The following is a 17688-nucleotide window of genomic DNA, read 5'->3' as shown; positions in this document are numbered from 1 at the left end:
CCCATGCTCTCTCTCTCTCTCTCTCTCTCTCAAAATAAATAAACTTAAAAAAAATGGTGAATATGGGGCGCCTGGGTGGCTCAGTCAATTAAGCGTCCAATTTCAACTCGGGTCCTGATCTCTCGATTCCTGAGTTGGAGCCCCACATTGGGCTGTCTGCCTTCAGCAAGGAGCCTGCTTTGGATCCTCTGACTCCTTCTCTCTCTGCCCCTCCCCCACTCATTCTCTCTCTCTCTCTCTCTCTCTCTCTCTCTCTCTCTCTCTAATAAATAAGCATTTAACAAAGTTAAATTTTGCCTAGTGGGAAAGACAGGGGTGCAGACAGGGGCAGAGCCGGGCTCAGGGAGGCGCCGCGAGTCGTCTGCTGGCAGGAGATGTGCCCTGCCTGTCACGTGCTCTGTGTGAGTGTTTCGGGTGTTGGGCTGGGCTCCCCAGGTCGCCCCCACAGCAGACGACACGCCCCTGAGAGGAAGAGTTCACGCCACTACTTCTGAGGGCGGAGGAGGCACGTCAGGCCACACGGTGGTGACAGCCACAGCCCTCATCCTTGCCTGCCCTGAGGTCCCCCCCAGCACTGCTAGCGGTGGGGTGACCTCAGTTCACCACTGGTGCTGGGACTTGCCCTGGAGACATGCTCACTTGCCCTGCGAGCAGAGCGTGATCTGGGGGGCTCTGTGGGAACGGTGGACACTGGGTGGCGGTGCCTCCCGAGGCCCTGGGGGGTGTGGGGGGCCGAGAGGGCAGCTCCCGCTGGGACTCAGCCCTGTCTGACCCTGCAGCCCCCACAGACCTTCAGCTGGCTCCAGGAAAGTGAGACCTTTCTCCCCATTTCCTATTACTTCCCTTCCCTTACTGACTTGATGATTCCCCCTTTCACTTCCCCCTCCTCCTTCACACTCGTCATTCTTTTAACAAACCTTAAAATAGAAATGTGCACTTTTTACTCCTTTCAACGACCTCAAGAGGACGACTTGACCGTGACCCTATGTGGTCACTAGGCCACAGGAACGAGTAGAGCCATGCTTGCTGGCCTGTGGGGAGCTCATAGCCGGCGGCGGGTGCCTGCCCTCTGGGCTTGGGAGTATGTCAGGAAGGCTTCCAGGGGAGAGACCTGGGATCTGGGGCAAGGGAAGGCAGGTGGGAAAGGGATTCTGGTGGAGGAGAAAGCATGTGCAAAGGCCCGGGGGTGTGGGGAAGGGGAGCTTAGGCCAGTGGGGCTAAAGTAAGGGTGCAAATGGAAAAGGGCAGGAGTCAGGGCTCCACCCAAGAAGTGAGAGCAGATGAGGGTACTGGAGTCAGATGGGGCTCCCAAGTCGGGAAGGAGGAGAGCCTTGGCTGTCAGGCTTGTCCCAGACACTCGTCAAGGCTGGGCTGGGCCCCCAGCTGCCTGGGTCCAGTGTCAGCTAGAACACGCATCTGTTTCACTGGCTTAGGATCCTAGGACAGGGACAGGAACCCCTGGCAAGGGGGGCTTGGGAGACCAGCTCAATGGTTCTTCCAGGCCAGAGAGGCTGAATTCCTCGGGGAGCAGCTCACCTCTTCAGCTTTTCCCAGGATTTAGCTGCTTGGGTTGGGACCTGCAGAGCCTCTTGGTCCTCACACTGTCTTCCTGAAAACGTAATTCACACTAGAGTGTCAATGGCTCAAATGAAATGTAGCAGTCCTCAACTCTGGCTGTCTAGAAGAATCATCTGAAGTGTGTGTGTGTGTGAAGGTAATGGCCTCTGCTTTTATAAAAATAATACATGCTCGTTCTCAAACAAAACAAGCAATACAGAAAAGCACAAAGAAGGAAGCAACGCCCTCCAGCCCCACTAGAAGGCCAGCTTCCTGATGGCAGGGTCTTTACCTGTTCTGTTCTCTGCTGTATTCCATCACCTAGAACTTCCCCCACACACAAAGCAGATGATTAATATGGCTCATCATCCAGTGTTGACATCTGGGGAAATGTCATCTACAGAGAACTTTGGAGACATAAAGAAGTTAGGTAGACAGGTAAATAGGTCCAAATAATTAAACAAAAATTAATGTTTACTTATTTTGAGAGATAGAGAAAGAGAGAGGGAGGGAGGGCGGGAGAGGGGGAGGGGCAGAGAGAGAGGGAGTCACAAAATCTGAAGCAGGCTCCAGGCTCTGAGCTGTCAGCACAGAGCCCGATGTGGCACTTGAACCCACGAACCGTGAGATCATGACCTGAGCCCAAGTCAGACCCTCAACCCACTGAGCCACCCAGGAGCTCCTGGTCTAAATAATTTTAAAAGATGGGATTGTACCATACATGTTAGATTTAAACTAAAAGCAATTTTACTTGAGTTGAGCAGAAAAAAAAAAAAAAGCTAAAAAATTGCTGAATCTTAGGTAAGTTTTTACTTTCCACAGAGATATTGGTTCATAATGAACTTCTCTCCTGTTAAGAGAAAAGATTATGAAATTCATCAAGAGATTGGAGTCTTGGGGAAAAAATAATAAATGCTTCACTTGGGCAGGCTCAATCATTCCTTGGGATGCAAAAGGTGATCACTTCCCTTACGCATCTTGCCTGGGTTCCTGACTTTGATCCTAATATTTTCCTTTTGTCAAGGTTTCTAACACTTAAATTCTGTTCTGCAACCATAATTCTCCTAGTATTTCATCTCAGTCCTGCATTTCAATAGATTCCTTTCCTTTTTTTTTTTTTTTTTTTTTTTTTAAAGCATATTATGTCCCTGGATTTTGCACCTGGAGTCATCTCTTAGTTGTACCAAGAGAAATTGAGAGAGACTTTGAAAGCCACTCACCCCCGGGGGTCCTGTATTTCGTCACCTCTGAGCAAATCTAGGTGGTAGAAAATGCAAATCATTCTGGTTCCTAGAAACGCAAATGCATTTTGTCTGGAGGAATGCAATTGATTGATGCCCTGTGGCTACTGATCAGTTTTGCACCCGTCTGTAAATTCATTTCGGGGGTGTTCTAATTTTCCTTTAAACCAGTTGGAACATATTGCTTGTTCCCTAATTATTTAATGAGTTAAATACAATTTTTGACAGGTGCTCATTTTATACTGTATCAGAGGCATGATTTTGCCTTCAAAAACATTGACCCTTTTAACTCTCAGCTAGATTTCATTGCTGAGTAATTTTTTTTTTCCAAAGGCAGCCCGAGGGTGCCGTTTTCTCCTGATCCTTTCCGTGTTGCCTATAAATCTGAACAACCCCACTGGGCGTAATTTTCTCGGCCCCCCCCCCCCCCCCCCCCCCCACACCTTTGAAGACTAAGTCTTCCCCTGTCTTCTCGAATTGAATGTTGCTGTGGAAAAATGTGAGGCCAGCTTGACTTTTTTCTCCCCTTGTTCGTGACTTGGTTTTTCCTTCTGGGCACCTGAACAGTTGTTTCCTTTATCCTTAGAGTCCATTAACTCGGCCCGAGTCAGCACGTTCCTGATGCTGATCATACCGCATCCCTCTTGTGTCCCCTCAATGTCTAAACATTCTTCCGCATTGCTGTTGGATAATCCACTTCAAGGACCCCGATCCCTCTATGCTGGAAGGTCTGGGCTTCAATCTCTAATTGTTGGGGTTTGTCCTTTTTCTCTGACTTCACTGTGATGATCTTGACTTTTTCTCCATGCTGTTAGTTTGCTTTTCAGATGTGCGTGCTACGTCATGACTTGGTTTCTAGATGTGCAGGGGTCCTGATCACGTTCTCCATGTCGGTCGGTCTTCTGGTCTTGAGCTTGCTTTGCAAGCCCTGATGTTGTTCCTTGACTGTCTATTCTTCCATCTGATTCATATGCTCATGCACTTTCCTCCAGCCTGGGGCTATTGGCTTCGTGGCAGCTGCCTTTGATCCTGGGCCCCTGCTCCTTCTCGGCTTTTGCACCCTCATGTGATTTCCTTCCCTTTCCTGGCAGTTGGCAGGGTGGCCTTGCAAGTTCTTTTCATCTGCATGGTTAACTAGAGCAAGTCCCAAGTCCTGCGTCCTACGGGAACCAGCCTGCGTCCCCACTGGGACGGCCGCGAGGGCTTCGTGGCCTTCGTGGTGTTCGGCCGCCTTCTGCGTAGCCCGAGTGTGCAGGCAGGGGCTGGTCTTTCCTGCCGCCCCCCCCACCCCCCTCCCCCCGCCGGGGGGGGGGGGGGGGGGGCCCTTCTCCCGCCGTGGAAGGTCCTGGAGGCTGCGGCCAGAGACTCTTCTTGGTTTGTGGGTCATTGTTTTCATAAACTGTCATTGTTAGTTGTCCGTATGGGGGAGGGGAGCCCAAGCTCTCCCCTCAGCCTGCCCTCCTGGGCCGCCTCCTAAACATGCCAGGCTCCAGGTCCTGCTGCCGAGGCTTAGAGAAGCTGATTCCGTGGGTCTGGGTGGGACCTCTCCCTCCCCAGGCAGAGGGATGAAGGCATCTAGGCCTGGGGGTAAGACCTGCTGAGTCATCTACCAGGGCCATTTGCATTTTGGTCAAATTAAAGGAAGACGGCTCTGATTATGTGAAATCACTTGGGTCTGAATGTTTCCCGGTTTTAGAATGTCGAAGTGGGTGGGCAAACTGGATCACTCGTTCTATTGCTGAGGCCTCTGAGGCCCAGAGAGGGGAAGTGACTTGCCCAAGGTCATACAGCAAGTTAGCAACAGGCAGGTTTGAAGAAGTAGAAATGCCAACCCCAGACCTGGGGCCTGGGGATCAGGTAGCCCACCTCTGAGGCCAGGAAGGCCTTTGTCCGCGGCAGCAGGAACCCCCTTCCCATCTCCTGGCCTCAAAGAGAGGAAATGATCGTGGCCCTGCTCTGGGAAACTTTGGCCATGAGTTTCCCTGGCGGTGGGTGGTCGCCCCAGGAGGCACACTATCAAATCCCAACCCTCCCAGAAGGAGTGGCCCCACTTCCTCTCATGCCTGCCCCCGCCACCCACCCACTGCTCTGGCAGCTGAGCTGAGGGCCGGGTGACGACCTAGGGCCAGGCAGCAGGTGCAGCGGGCCTGGTGAAGAAGCAGCAACAGAAAAGGCGGGGAATCTGGGACTAGTTAGTGCTGGAGAGGGCTCGGGTCAGGCCTTTCTGAGAGGGTTCCTCCATCTGCCAGGGGAAGGGGCTGCCGGAGCAGTTAGGGCCATGACTGGGCAGTGCGGCTTCACCCTCCGGCCAGAGGGCCAGGGCAGCTGGGGTGAGCCACTCGGCGAATACTGGGTACGGTTGGCCCCCGGCTCTGTTCTCATCAGGCCCCACCAGCCTGGTGACATCAGGCAGCCTGAGGAGAATCCCGGGGCCATCCCCTTACTCCTTCCACGGCCCTTCACGACTCAGCTGGCTTGGGAAAAGAACAGGACGCTCTCCATGGGCTTGTGGCAAGGATTAATTCCTGCAAAGGCACACGGGAAGCAAGGCGCTCGGGTGACAGAGCCACTGAGCCCAAAATAGATCTATTCCACAAGGTAACAAGAAATACTTCATTGGAGTTTTTCGGTGAGGTGATGAGGAAAAGGAATCTCACCGTTCACCACAGGGCTGCAATTTCGTTTCTCTCTGGGGGCGCTTCTTATCTTTTCCTGCTCAATTCCCCTCCCCCTCTCCCAACCCCCACCGTTGCCACCGTCCCTTCTACTGCTCAGTCCCAGCCCCCTCACCAGAAGGGGGCCGACAGCGGCCCCCAGGTGCGTCCAGGGCAGTGTGTGAATCAGCGCTGAGGGTGTACGCGGCAGGGGACACAGGGGAACCCAGGGAAGGAGGGCCGGCTCTGGATTCAAACTCAGGGGCCCCGGGCCGAACACATCACCCCCATTCGTGGGCTTCCTGACTCTTCACAGCAACCCCAAGAGGAAGATGGGCCAGGCAGCTACCACTGGGATTCTGGCCCCCAGGAAACGAGAAGTTAAGGGCTCGTGTGGCTGACGACTGCAGGGCCTGGACCCAGCCCATTCAGAAAGTCCTCCAACCACTTTTGTCTGAGCTTCGGCCCAGACTCCCATCATCCCTCCACGTCCGGCTGGCTCCGAGGCTGCCCGGCCATCCCACTGTGCTATTCATCTGCCGGGTCTGTGACCGGGCCCCGCCTCCTGGACAAGGCCGCACACGCCTCTTGTGACCCCCAGCCATCGTCCCCCAGTTTTGCCTGGGATTTTACACTCCGAATTTCCTCTCACCATCTTACTGTGGCGAGTGAGCCCTCCTCCCCCTTTGGAGAAAGCCTGACTCTCTAGGAAGGAGAGGCTGGACCGAGCTGCTCCCATCTCTGCCCCGGGGCCTTGATCCCTGTGTGTCCCGAGGAGTGGCTATCCTGTCCAGGCAAGGAGGGTGGGGGGCGGGGTGCTGGCAAGGACTTCAGCCTCTCTGAAGCGGGTCTCTTAACCAATCAGGGGTGCTGGCCCCTTTGACAACCTGATGAAAGTTGTGGCCTCTTTCTCAGAAACCTGCACCGACTTACAAACGTAAACCTGACCATTTGGGAGGGGCGCCTGGGTGGCTCAGTTGGTTAAATGACCAACTCTTGGTTTTGGCTCAGGTCATGATCTCACAGTTCGTGAGTTCAAGTCCCAAGTCGGGCTCTGCGCTGATAGTGCGGAGACTGTTGGGATTCTCTCTCCCTTGCTCTCTGCCCCTGCCCCACTTGCATGTGCCTGCACACTCTCTCTTTCTCTAAATAAATAAATACATACATACATAAATGAATATTTAAAAAAACAAAACAAAGCCCTCTTATAATTTAGGAGATTATACACCCTCTGACCTCTCCTTGGGTTCTCCAGGGGTTCCTGGTCTGGATTAAGGCCTCCTATGTTACGGGGTGCTGTCTGCCAATCTCCAGGACCCCAGAATCTGGATGCTTCTGATGGCTGGATAGCTGGGTGAGGCCATACTTCAAGGAGGCAGCTTGGTTTGAAAGAACGATTTTATGAAAGGATCAGGTTGAAAATGGCCGAGCCCACTGAGTGAGAATGATGTCTGGATTATTCTGCAGTCAACTTTGGCACAAATATACACCACAGACGACAAATACGCAGAGCGGGTCTACGCCAGGGTGACGACGCCCATGTTCAGTGGGTGCCAGGCACCGTGCTGCGGGTGGCTCATGCATTATCTTGCGAAGTCCTTCTCACGCTCAGTCCCACAGGGTTATGCTATTAGGAGCTCTCTGAGGTGAAGGAAAGCTAAGTAAATGACTCAAGGTCACACAATAAGTTGACCTGACTGGCCTCTCTGACCTCAAGTACTCTGACCCAGCAGCCATTTGATAGTCTTCCTTCCCACGGGCTGATGAGACTCACCACCAGGGGAGGCCGGGCCCCATTCTGTTCTGAGCCTATTCTGTTTCCAGCTCGGCTGGATCCTGTTGGGTTTGGGCAGAGAGCAGGCTTCAAGTCAACACCGAAATGGTGTTTTTCTGGAAGGCCTCTGTAACACACTGGTGCCCCAGCTCCCTTGTCTGAGTCCCCAGTGGACCGTATCATGAAGTGGCATTTGCCTGGCCTGGCCGGGAGACAGAAGTCCGCTCTCAGGCAATTTTGGGTGGTAACGTGATTCCATTTGACCCCACAGGCTGGCAAGGCCTGGGAAATGTCAGCTCACACTTGTTTCCACAATTTCTAAGGGGGTTTCCTTTGCCCTCAGTATACCCTGCAAAGTGCCTACAGGGAATGGCCGTCCTGCTTCCTTGCTGCCGAGTCACTCTTTAGGGTGTCCCTCGGTGCTAGAAGGGGCGGTAGAGCCTTGGCTCCTGTGACACCAGACCCCTGTCTACAAAGGGCTCCCACCAAACAAGGCTGTTCCACTGTCACCTTTAAAAAAATTTTTTTTAATGTTTATTTATTTTTGAGAGAGAGAGACAGAGCATGAGTGGGGGAGGAGCAGAGAGAGAGGAAGACACAGAACCTGAAGCAGGCTATAGGCTCTGAGCTGTCAGCACAGAGCCTGACACGGGGCTCGAACTCATGGACTGTGAGATCATGACTTGAGCCAAAGTTGGACACTCTACTGACGGAGCCACCCAGGCACCCCTCCACTGCCACCTTCTTAAACACCCTCCAGACGGTTCTGACCCACCCAACAGGCACGTCCAACAACATGGATGGAGGTAGCCTAGCCATCACGGGAAACCAAGAGAGAAAGAGAGGAGAATGCCTTGCCCAAGGCCCAGAGCTAAAATTCCCAGCAGCTGAGGTCTGTATCCACCCTGAGGGCTGACCTCAGGGCACCATCTCCTCTACCTGAGGCCAGTGGTTCTCAAAATGTGGGCTGGGGGTGACTGGCAACATTGGTCTTATGGTGGGGAGCTTGAAAGGACTGCAGACCCTCGGACCCCAGATCTTCTGAATGAGAAACAGATTTAACTGGCCCTCCAATGATGCTGGAGCTGTTGAGAACCACTGGCCTAAGCCTCTGCCTTCTCAGCTGGAAGGTGGAGCCCAACACCAGTAGGAATGACTGAAATTTGAATTCCAACCCCTCTATGCATCTTGGTCGTTCCCTGAAGCCTGCCCCACACGTGAGTGACCCCAGATACACAGGGGGCTAGAAACGGACACTGGTGATCATACAAATCTTAGCACATGGTGAATGATGCATCGCCAAATCAATAAATGGGGAAATCGGCTAGCTCTTTGAGAATAACACACTAACAACCAAAAACGTCAGTAAACACACACAAAAGGGAACCTAAGTGAAAACCAAAGCCAGCTTCCACTTGTCTTGGTGAATCCAGAAGTGGTGAGGGAAGAAGCCTTTGGGGACTGGTCTGCCACTGTGCTCCACAGGCCCGGAACTGCCAACTGGACTGTGGGAGTCTAAGGTTCAGCAAGCCCTAGGCCCCTGTCCCCACTCTCCTACCCTATCCTCCCATGAAGAGGGCAGTCTAGGCAGGTGACTTTACAGTGGCCCTCTTCATCCATCCATCTATCTACCCATAACCCATCCATCCGTCTACTCATCATCTAACCATCCATCCATCCACCCACCTATCTACCCATCACCCATCCATCTATCCATCTACCTATTACCCATTCATTCATCCACCCATGACCCATCCATCCATCCATCCATCCACCTCCTGTCCAACAAATGTTATTAGGCAACTGCTGTGTGCCAGGTCCTCTGGCCAAAACCCCTGTCTGGGGCCAAGCACAAAGCTAAACTAAGGACTATGTTGGAAGTGATGGGGACTTGTGTGGCGGGGGTCCTTGCAGGCTGACAAGGGCCCCCTCCCCCATCCCCTGTGCAGCACCTGCTCCTTGAGTGGGAGTTCCTGCTGTGGTCCTTGAGGTCACCTAAGCAGGTGACCCAGCCCTGGGCACTTGTCCCCTTGAAGTCAGGTGGCAAAGTGTCACTTTCTGCTTAGGAGTGGGTTCCTGGGGGGGGGGGGGCTCTTTGGCCCTGTCACCCTTCCCAGAAGGTGAGGAAGAGAGCAGAGGAGGGGGTACAGGGGACCCGCGTGGGGCTGCAAGAGCCTAGGACCCGTGACCTGGAGGCTAGGTGGCCACTCCAGCCTCCACCCCATGCAAGTCCCACGCCACTGGCGCGAGCAGGCCTGGCTTGGCCCTGGGAGGGGGTGGCTGCCCATGGCCCCAGAGCCTGTTCTTAATCCATGGGGGGTCCTCCCCCATAGCCCTTCTGGAGCAAAGCTGAACCCCACGGTGGCTGAGCGGCTGTCTCCTTGCTTTATGTGATTATAAAAATGATAGAGCTTGTTGTAAAAGCCAATCAAGTCAGAAAAGTAAAAATCACCTCAATCTGGCCACTTTTACTATTTGATGAGCAACTTTTTACACACACGCACCCCTCTTTAGCCTGTGCTGCTCTGTAGCCTGCTTTCAAGGAAAAAAGAGCTATTGTTTCCAAGGCAAGGACTTCTGAGCCCCCTGCGCTGGTGTGGCCCTGTGGCCCCAGGCTGGGCAGTGTGACAGGAGGGACTCCCCGTGAGGCGGTGGCCCCATCTGTTCCCCAACAACCACTGTGGGTGACTCTCCAGGCCAATGCCCAGGGCATTCATCACATGCTCTTCAATAAAACATAAATTAGCACAGAGCTGGATTTCTTCCTGTGGGGGGGTGTGGCCTTTGAAGGATTACTTGCCAAGCTTGGGGGAGGCAGCGTGGGAGAGAGAACGTGCACATGCACACCCCACACATGGTGGGAGATCTGGAGCCCAGGGGGCTGAGGTGGGGCCTGCTCCAGGGGCCTCCAGTTGGCCCTTCGGGCAACAGAGTGACCTCCAGCCTGGAGGCGGTAGGTACTGTTGATATCACCGTACGGACGCGCCATCTCGCCGGGATGTCATCAGAGCACGTCGGCAACCCCTCTCCCTGCCCATTTCCCCTGCTTGGCCAGTGGGATCGCTCCTGTGACCTGTGACCCTGGAAGCTGCCATAGTCTCTCCCTGGAGCCAGAGCCTTACTGTGCGTCTGCTGGCGTCCAGCGCACCTGCTCCGGGCTCTCCCGACCCTGTGGTCAGCTCAGATCCTAGCCCTCCCCTTGTGCCTTCCCTGGGCACAAGGCCACGCCCCTCGGTGGCAACCATCCGGGCTGGCTTCTCCGCTTCCCTCAGCCCGTCCTGAGCCTGGGCAGGTCCCCTGTCAGGTTACACTCTGTCACACCTCCAAGCTCTTTCGCCAGGGGCCTCCTTCTCCTGTTCTGAATTCCTACTCTTTTTCAGGGCTTGAGCCTCACTTCTTGTGTCCCCTGGACTGGACTAGGCCTCACCTGGGGGGGCTCCCCTAGCTGCCCCAATACTGCTTCTGTTCTCCTCCTCCTGGGCTGTGAGAGCATCTGTCCCTCACTGACTGAACCCTGCTAAGGGCCGGGGCCACGCTTGAGTCTCTGTGTTCCCGCCAGCAGGTGTTTGTGGAGTATCTGACCACAGGGGTGCCCACCACCACCTTAGGATGCAGGGACCAGGTAGGCGGTCCCTTTCTTTCTTGTGTAGGTGAGAAACTGAGGCTCAGAGAAGCCACGGGGCTTGCAAAGGTCACTCACCTAGCGTGGAAGGAGCAGGGCTGCTCAGCTGGGCGCGGAGGAGCCGGCGGTGACAGATGGACCACAGTCCCCGTTCTTGCCTTGCACACGTGCAGACAGTGAGGTTCGCGTGGGCGACTTCTCTCTGGCACTAACTGTCAAACCACAGCTGCCGCAGACACTCACGCTTCTGACTTGAGGTTAGCTGGGTTACAGCCTCCCGAGGGTCACGAGAGGCTCCGGGTCCCTCGCTGGGGAGGCCCCAAGGTGCTGGGACCGGGCAGGGCTCCAGCCAGAGGCCTCGGCTCCTCAGACACACTTCCTTCCCGGCTGGGATTCGGTCTGAGGCAGGCTCTTTGGACCCTTCGTAAATCAGCGAAGGTCTGCTGGGTCAGGGTTCCCAGCTACCCCCCTACCTTCTACTTTGGGGTTCACTGCTCTGGGTTCTGCCCAATGGAGGGAGTTTTCCCGTGGGAGGCAGGGACCTGCGTGCACCACTCTGACCCAGAGCTGGGCAAAAGGCCAGGGCCTGACCTTTGTGGGGCCTCAAGGCTCCTGGCAGTGACTGAGGACACGGGGCCAGGACAGGCTGACGCTTGCAGCCTGTGCGTGTGCCAGGCTCTGTGTGGGACCCAAAGGGGCAGAGGCCCACTGGGGTGAACTCCAGCATCCTGAGTAGGTCTGGGTCTTCTGAGTCACCGATGGTTCCTGACAGCCACCGAACCCTCTGTGGGATGGTGGAACCACGCAGTCAGGCTGTGAGGACACCAAAGGCCCAGCCTCAGGCTCTCATCCCTGCCTGGGGGATGCTTCCCCTTCCCAGCATTCTGTGGATTCAAGTTTGGACTTCTGTCTACCCCCTTATCCTGTCCTCTGTCCTCCCCCAACAACCAGGAGGACAGGGGCCCAGAAGCCACCCCAACCACTGTGGGGTTTGGTTTCCTCGCCTTTCTTTCCAGCCAGCAGGAAGCACGGGCCTGGCTGAGGAAGGCCAGTGGTGGAGGGGGGGGGGGGGCGGGGGGAAAGAACAGGACAATGAGTGCGCAGCTGCAGACGTCGAGGCCTTGCCTCACCGCGAGAGGGCTGAGCCCGCGGACTGAAGCGCCGAGCGGGGTCTGGTCAGGGCTGGGTTCCCCTGAGCGCGTCCCAACAGCTGGCTTGTTCCGACCGTCTGGGAGGCCATGTGGGGGCCGTGGCAGCTGCACTGAGGGAGAAGTGGCTGCCGGAGCCTCTTGGGGACTCCACCCTATGCTCACAAGGGGCCCAGAGGCCACTGTCTCTCGCCCAGATGCCTCTGCCAGGGTGGGAGCCCAAGGTTGGATGAGACCCGTCCGTGGCTGCTGCCCGCTTTGGCAGCTGCTCAGAGGAGAGACACGGGGTAGGTGGGCCTCGGGGGCTCGGAGCAGCTCCAAGTCGCAGGAAACGCAGGAGACGCCGTTTCTTCGGAAGAGCCAGGGGGCCTGGGGCACGGCCTCTGCTTCCTCTTCTCGCTTCTGGAGAAAAACCGCAGGTCAGCTGTGCTGGCTGATAATTCTGCAGCTCCATGCCCGCAGGCTCCCCCAGGGGCCTGGTGTCTTAGCAGGTGGTGGCAGGTGGCCCTCGGGGCTTTGGATGGAAAATCGGGGTTGGGAGAGGAGGCTGGATTGTCCAGGGAAAAGAGCACAGACCTGGATTCCTTACGGTTTATGGTCTAAACTGGAGCACTTTCCAGAATGAAAGTGAGCGGTCTTTACACCAGGACAGCAAATGTAAACTGGGACTCTTCAGGGCAAACCAGGGTGCATGTTACCCTACTTATCGGCCACTTCCTAGCTGTGTGGATTCGGGCAATTATATAACCTCTCTGAATTCTGGTTTCTGCATACAAAAAGCTCTAATATCATGTGCTTGCCTCTCAGGGCTGTCGGAGGGATTAAAGGAAAGAATTAAATTACGTGAAGATTCCTGGAACAGCCTTTGGCATAGAGTGGGCTTTGCTGGTCTGTTCTCCTCCTGTGAAGAAGTGGGGTTCCCGTCCTTAAAAGTAAGCAAGGACCTGTCAGCTCTTCGGGGTCCTCATGGCGGGAGAGCCTAGCGAGGGTGTGTATACAGCTGGAGTCGGATTCCAATCCTTGTGTCCTCCAGAGGGCTGACGGCGGCAGGTGGTAGAGCCCAGACTCCGGCCCTGCCCTCACAACTTCCTGTATCTGAGCAGGGTGGGACTCTGGCGGACTTGTCGCCTACCTTCCTTCCAGGCCGTGGTGGCTTCTGTGCACGTGGAGCCCCACCAGGGCCCAGGAGCTTTGCGGACAGCGGCTCTTTGGCCTCCAGGAGCACAAAAAAGCCTGTGTGCTCCTGTCGTCCTGAGATTGCCCCCGTGTGGAAGCAGCCGCCTTCCCCGCAGGGGATCCGGGAAGGCTGGAGGCAGGAAAGGAGGACGCTGCTTGCATTTTCTGTGCCCGTTCCTGGGGCCGGAGCTAGCGAAGGAGCCTGTTCCAACCCAGAATTTTTAAAGGGCTGGGTGCAGGGTGCCGCTCTGCCATAGGACCCTGGGCTGGTCACCCGTCTCCAGGCCTCAGGTTCCTGCTGGGAGGTGGGGGTCAGGGTCGGCTCTGTCCGCCTCAGCTCCCCGCTCCTGCGGCTGTGTCCATCGCTCTGGGAACCTCCGGAGATAGGGGCGCTCCCTCAGACACCTCGGTCTCCTGTGTCTGTCTGGGCAGAAGCAGCCTCAGCGAAGGAACGAATGCGTGAGGTCGGAACCAGGAAGCGAGCCGCCGTTTGTGGCGTTGGCGCTGTGCAGAGGCCGCCCCCCACTCCCCAAAGCCGAAGCTGCTACAGGTGGAAGGGTGTGACCCGCCAGACGCCCTCGTGCGTCGCCCACACTCCAAGGTGGCCTTATGCGGGGAACACTGTCCCAGCAGCCTCGGCCACTGGCTCCTTTGTCCTTGGTTTCCTTTCTTCACCCCGAGAAGGTTCTGCTGGCTACTGGAGTCAGTGCTTGCTGGAAAGACGGTTTCTCTGAAAATGTCAGCTCCGGGGAGGTCTTGAGAATAGGGTACGGCCCTCAGCAGACTCCTGCCTGGCCAGTCTCCTCCATGAAACGTGCAGCCAGAGCCCCAGGTGGAGGACAAGGAAACAGGAAGTAGGTGTGCAGCCCAGGGTTGCCTCTCAGGGTGGGTGCAGAGTCCACCTCAGTGCTGAGCCAGCAGGTGGAGGCCACATGGCTACCAGCCAACTCCGACTTCAAAACCTTCATCCCAGGCAAGAAGGCCTCCTCACCCCCAACCCTCCGGAGATCAAGGAGAGAAACTGGGACACCAAACAGGTCACCAAGGTTACGTACAGCTAAGAAACAAAAGGTTTCCAAAAATGAGGTACTAAAGCTCCAAAGAGGAGCTAAAATCCCACTTTAAGACTTGCTGACCAGGAGCACCTGGGTGGCTCAGTTGGTTTAAGCGTCCCGACTTCTGTTCAGGTCATGATCTTGCCGTCTGTGGGTTTGAGCCCCACGTTGGGCTCTGTGCTGACAGCTCAGAGCTTGGAGCCTGCTTCGGATTCTGGGTCTCAAAATAAAACAAAAATAAACATTAAAAAAACCCACAAAAAACCCAACTGTCTGACCAATCAGCCTATCAATGGAAGGTCTTGAAAAGTCAAGTCTCCCTACTATTAAACATAAACAGCTCCTATATTCTTACCAAGAGAATGTTTGACCATTCTCAACAACCCCAAAAAATCACTTTTTGTGCCAGGGGAAAAAAAAAAAAAGGTGATTCTCTTTGTTTTTTTGGTACAAAGAGGTGATTTTATTAAAGCACAGGGACAGGACCTATAGGCAGAAAACAGCTGCCAAAAAATGTCCATTCTCTTGTTGACCCCAGATTTGGGGATCTTCTCCACTGTTGGCACTGTAACTTATATGTTTTGAAATTTTATTTATTTACTTTCATTTGAAGGGGTGGGCAGAGGGAGAGAATCTCAAGCAGGCTCCACGTTCAGTGCAGACCCCGATGTGGGGCTCGATCCCAAGACCTGGGATCATGACCTGAGCCGAAATCAAGAGCTGGGGTGCTCAACTGAGCCACACAGGTGCCCCAGTTTTAATTTGTATTTTTAACTGGGGAGATTAGGTGTTTTCCCCATATTTGTGGGCTACTGTATTTCCTCTGGGAACAGCCTACTCACATCCTTTGTTCATTTTTTTCTACCGACTCTTTTTTTCTTCTTAATGATTTACAGGCACTCTGTATTATTGACATTGTCATATATTTTTTTCCTATTTTCTCTGTCATTTGTCTTTTAATTTTGTTTATGTCTCCTTCTGCAGTTTCACACGTTCAGTGTCCCACGCGTGTCTCTTCCTGCGGCCTCAGTTTTTCATGTCGTGCTCAGAATCTCTCTGAGATGATTCAGCTGCTGCTTCAGACGTTCTGAGAAACAACGGCCACAAGGCTTGCCGTGGCGGCAAATCATGCTTATTCAAAAGAAAACGTTTATTTTAAAAATAAGAACTGTCACCCCAAGCATTTATTTAAATATTAATAGTTACGGGTAAAAATTACAAATGGTACAACAAAACTAACAGCTTTATGTTCACAGATGGTAAGACGCTGACAAACGAGAAAGGAGATCTATGTACATGGAGATTTGGTTGTTATGAAAATGCATACGAAGGCTTAAGAAACGGTCTATTTATAGGCTTTGGTGGAGCCATAATCCCCAATTTTCTACTGGCTCCTGGTGCTGCTTGGGGACCAGGCAAAGGCGAACGGGGTCCAAATATGTTGGAGGATTTACTTTTAGCAGATATCCTTCTGCACGTGGTGGACCCCCTAAAATGTGACAAAGAAAAGAAAACGAAAATGTTAAATAAGACCAAAAGCGAACAGTCTTCTTGCTCTTAACCTGTGCGGACCTATATAATCAGTCCATGATTTTCCTTGGTCTTCCGTGTCTGTGCATTTGCTGCCCGCAGGGGCCCCTGTAAGGAAGTTTCTGTTACAGTTCGAGGAATGAAGGATTACTGCCCTTCACACACTTTTGCCTTGAATTTGTCTTAGACGTTTCTTAATTCTGTGATTTGAGATGGACAGACCTCCTGTGCCTGCCCCCACCCACCCCTTTCACCGCTGATCGTCAAACCTTCCCTCTGGACAACACGGCCCAGATCCACATTCCTTAATCTATTCTGACCAAGTGAAGGAAGCGAGAATACTTCGGCTTAAGGTCCCAAATGCCCGGACAACAGACACTCTGGAATGACTGTGACTGCCCAGAAAGGTAGCTGCGTGGGCGAGTGCCTGCCCGCAGGGCTGTGGCCAGAGCACAGAGGGGCCTCCTCCCGGCCGGACCCGCAAGGGGGAGGCTGCAGATGTGGCTCCCCGGGGAGGCGCTTGGGTCTGCGTGCGTGTCAGGGCCACGTCACGGGCAGCCGGCTCTCTAGCCCACTCTCACCTCCTGCTTGCTGCCTTTCGAACCAGGCAGGAGCCCTGCCCCAGCCGATTATAGAGTCCTTCCCGCACCTCACTTCCCTCACTGACCCGAAGATACCAGCTTTTCTTTTTCTCCCCACAAAGAAACCAAAGGAAAGGGTCAGGGAGCCAGCATTCTACTAGGACTAGGATAACAGCAGAAGCCTCTCCCTGTGCGGGCGTTTTCCATGCCTTGTAACTACGCTGAATCCATGCCCAGAGGTAATTCCATGGCATGGGGTATCCAAGTGGCCTCCTATCTCTGAATTTGGGGGCTAGGGTCTAAGGACATTCTGGTAGGGCTGGGTGAAGAGTGGTTTTTCCACATTTTTAAACTCTTGCTGGAGGGCGGTTTTACTGCAGAACTGGCAAAGATCTGCTCCACCGGCAGAGAAGCAGCCTTAAATTTCCCTACGCTGATTTCCTGCTGAGAAATTAAGCCCTGAGCGAAAACCTGCTGTTTATGTTGATTTACAGAATGAATCTGCCAACAGCAGTTTCCATTTCACCCGGGCCATCCATTTTACTCCCACTCAGAGGGCCCGGGAACACAACCGGTTCATTGTGTGTTATTCTGGAGATGTAAAACTCTGAGGGCGGGGTGGGGACTTAAGGTCTCTGGCAAAGAGCCACTTGTATTCTGTTGCTGCACAGACTCCCAGCCAGGTGAGCAGACTGGAGACTGGGAAACCATCACAGCAGTTTAGTGCAAACGAAGAAGAGAATGAAGCACACGTTGGAGGCTGCTACAAGGGCGGAAAAAAAAAAAAAAAGTTACAAAACTCCGTGGTTTTGGCCAGTAGGGATTAGAAAAGACTCCCATTGTAAACACGCAGGCTAATTAACAACCAGCATCAAAATTGGTACTGGCTTTTGGGTAAGTGTGAGTTTTACGGCTTCTTCTTAGATTAGCTCTAACCCACAGGGCAAAGTGCTTCACTCTTATAAACAGAAGTCAGGAAAACTGGAAAGGGAGCCAAGGGCAACGAACACTGAAATATGGGGTGCTCTGTCCGAACAAGTAAGAATGGTCAGATCATAATCATGTGTGAGGGATCTCCGTGGGCGACGTGCAGAAATGAGGGTGCTCGGGGCAGGCGCGGGCCAGCCAGAGTCCAGTCCTACCTGGGACCTGGAGCCCCGGGGCTGGGGAGAGGCTCACGCAAGCCTCCCCCTTGTCATAAACCCCAGGGGTCTAGACCAGATGCCTTTTACATTCTCCTACTCCATGAGCTCCTGAGGAAATGGCTATTTCCCCAAATGGAGGAGTAAATGAGGAAAGTACGAAAACGTCCCCACCAAAGAACATCTGCTGGTCACTTGCGCACTAAAA

General features: G+C 54.0%; 1 protein-coding gene and 1 long non-coding RNA gene across 5 annotated transcripts in view; both read right to left on the bottom strand.

Annotated features, from left to right (window-relative positions):
• Positions 1–14382, bottom strand: part of LOC121042358 (uncharacterized) — a 20197-nt gene extending 5815 nt beyond the window's left edge. The window contains exon 1 of one of the 2 annotated variants that reach the window (XR_005796137.1): positions 10927–14382. This is a non-coding gene — a long non-coding RNA (uncharacterized LOC121042358). Of the gene's footprint in view, positions 1–1536; positions 1715–10926 lie in introns of those variants that run through there. The other variant, XR_005796138.1, reaches the window with a different exon arrangement.
• Positions 14383–15353: 971 nt separating this feature from the next.
• Positions 15354–17688, bottom strand: part of BLM (BLM RecQ like helicase) — an 89799-nt gene continuing 87464 nt past the window's right edge. For all 3 annotated transcript variants that reach the window (XM_040493587.1, XM_040493588.1, XM_040493590.1), the window contains one exon: positions 15354–15716. In XM_040493587.1, the coding sequence (XP_040349521.1) occupies positions 15539–15716 (178 nt within the window). In that variant the 3' untranslated portion in view covers positions 15354–15538. The remainder of the gene's footprint in view (positions 15717–17688) is intronic.

The sequence above is a fragment of the Herpailurus yagouaroundi genome, unplaced genomic scaffold (assembly GCF_014898765.1).
Source record: "Herpailurus yagouaroundi ecotype Mexico unplaced genomic scaffold, PumYag 185, whole genome shotgun sequence".
Taxonomy (NCBI): domain Eukaryota; kingdom Metazoa; phylum Chordata; class Mammalia; order Carnivora; family Felidae; genus Herpailurus; species Herpailurus yagouaroundi.
Note: the sequence above shows the minus strand (reverse complement) of the source record. Positions and strands in the feature narration are given on the sequence as shown.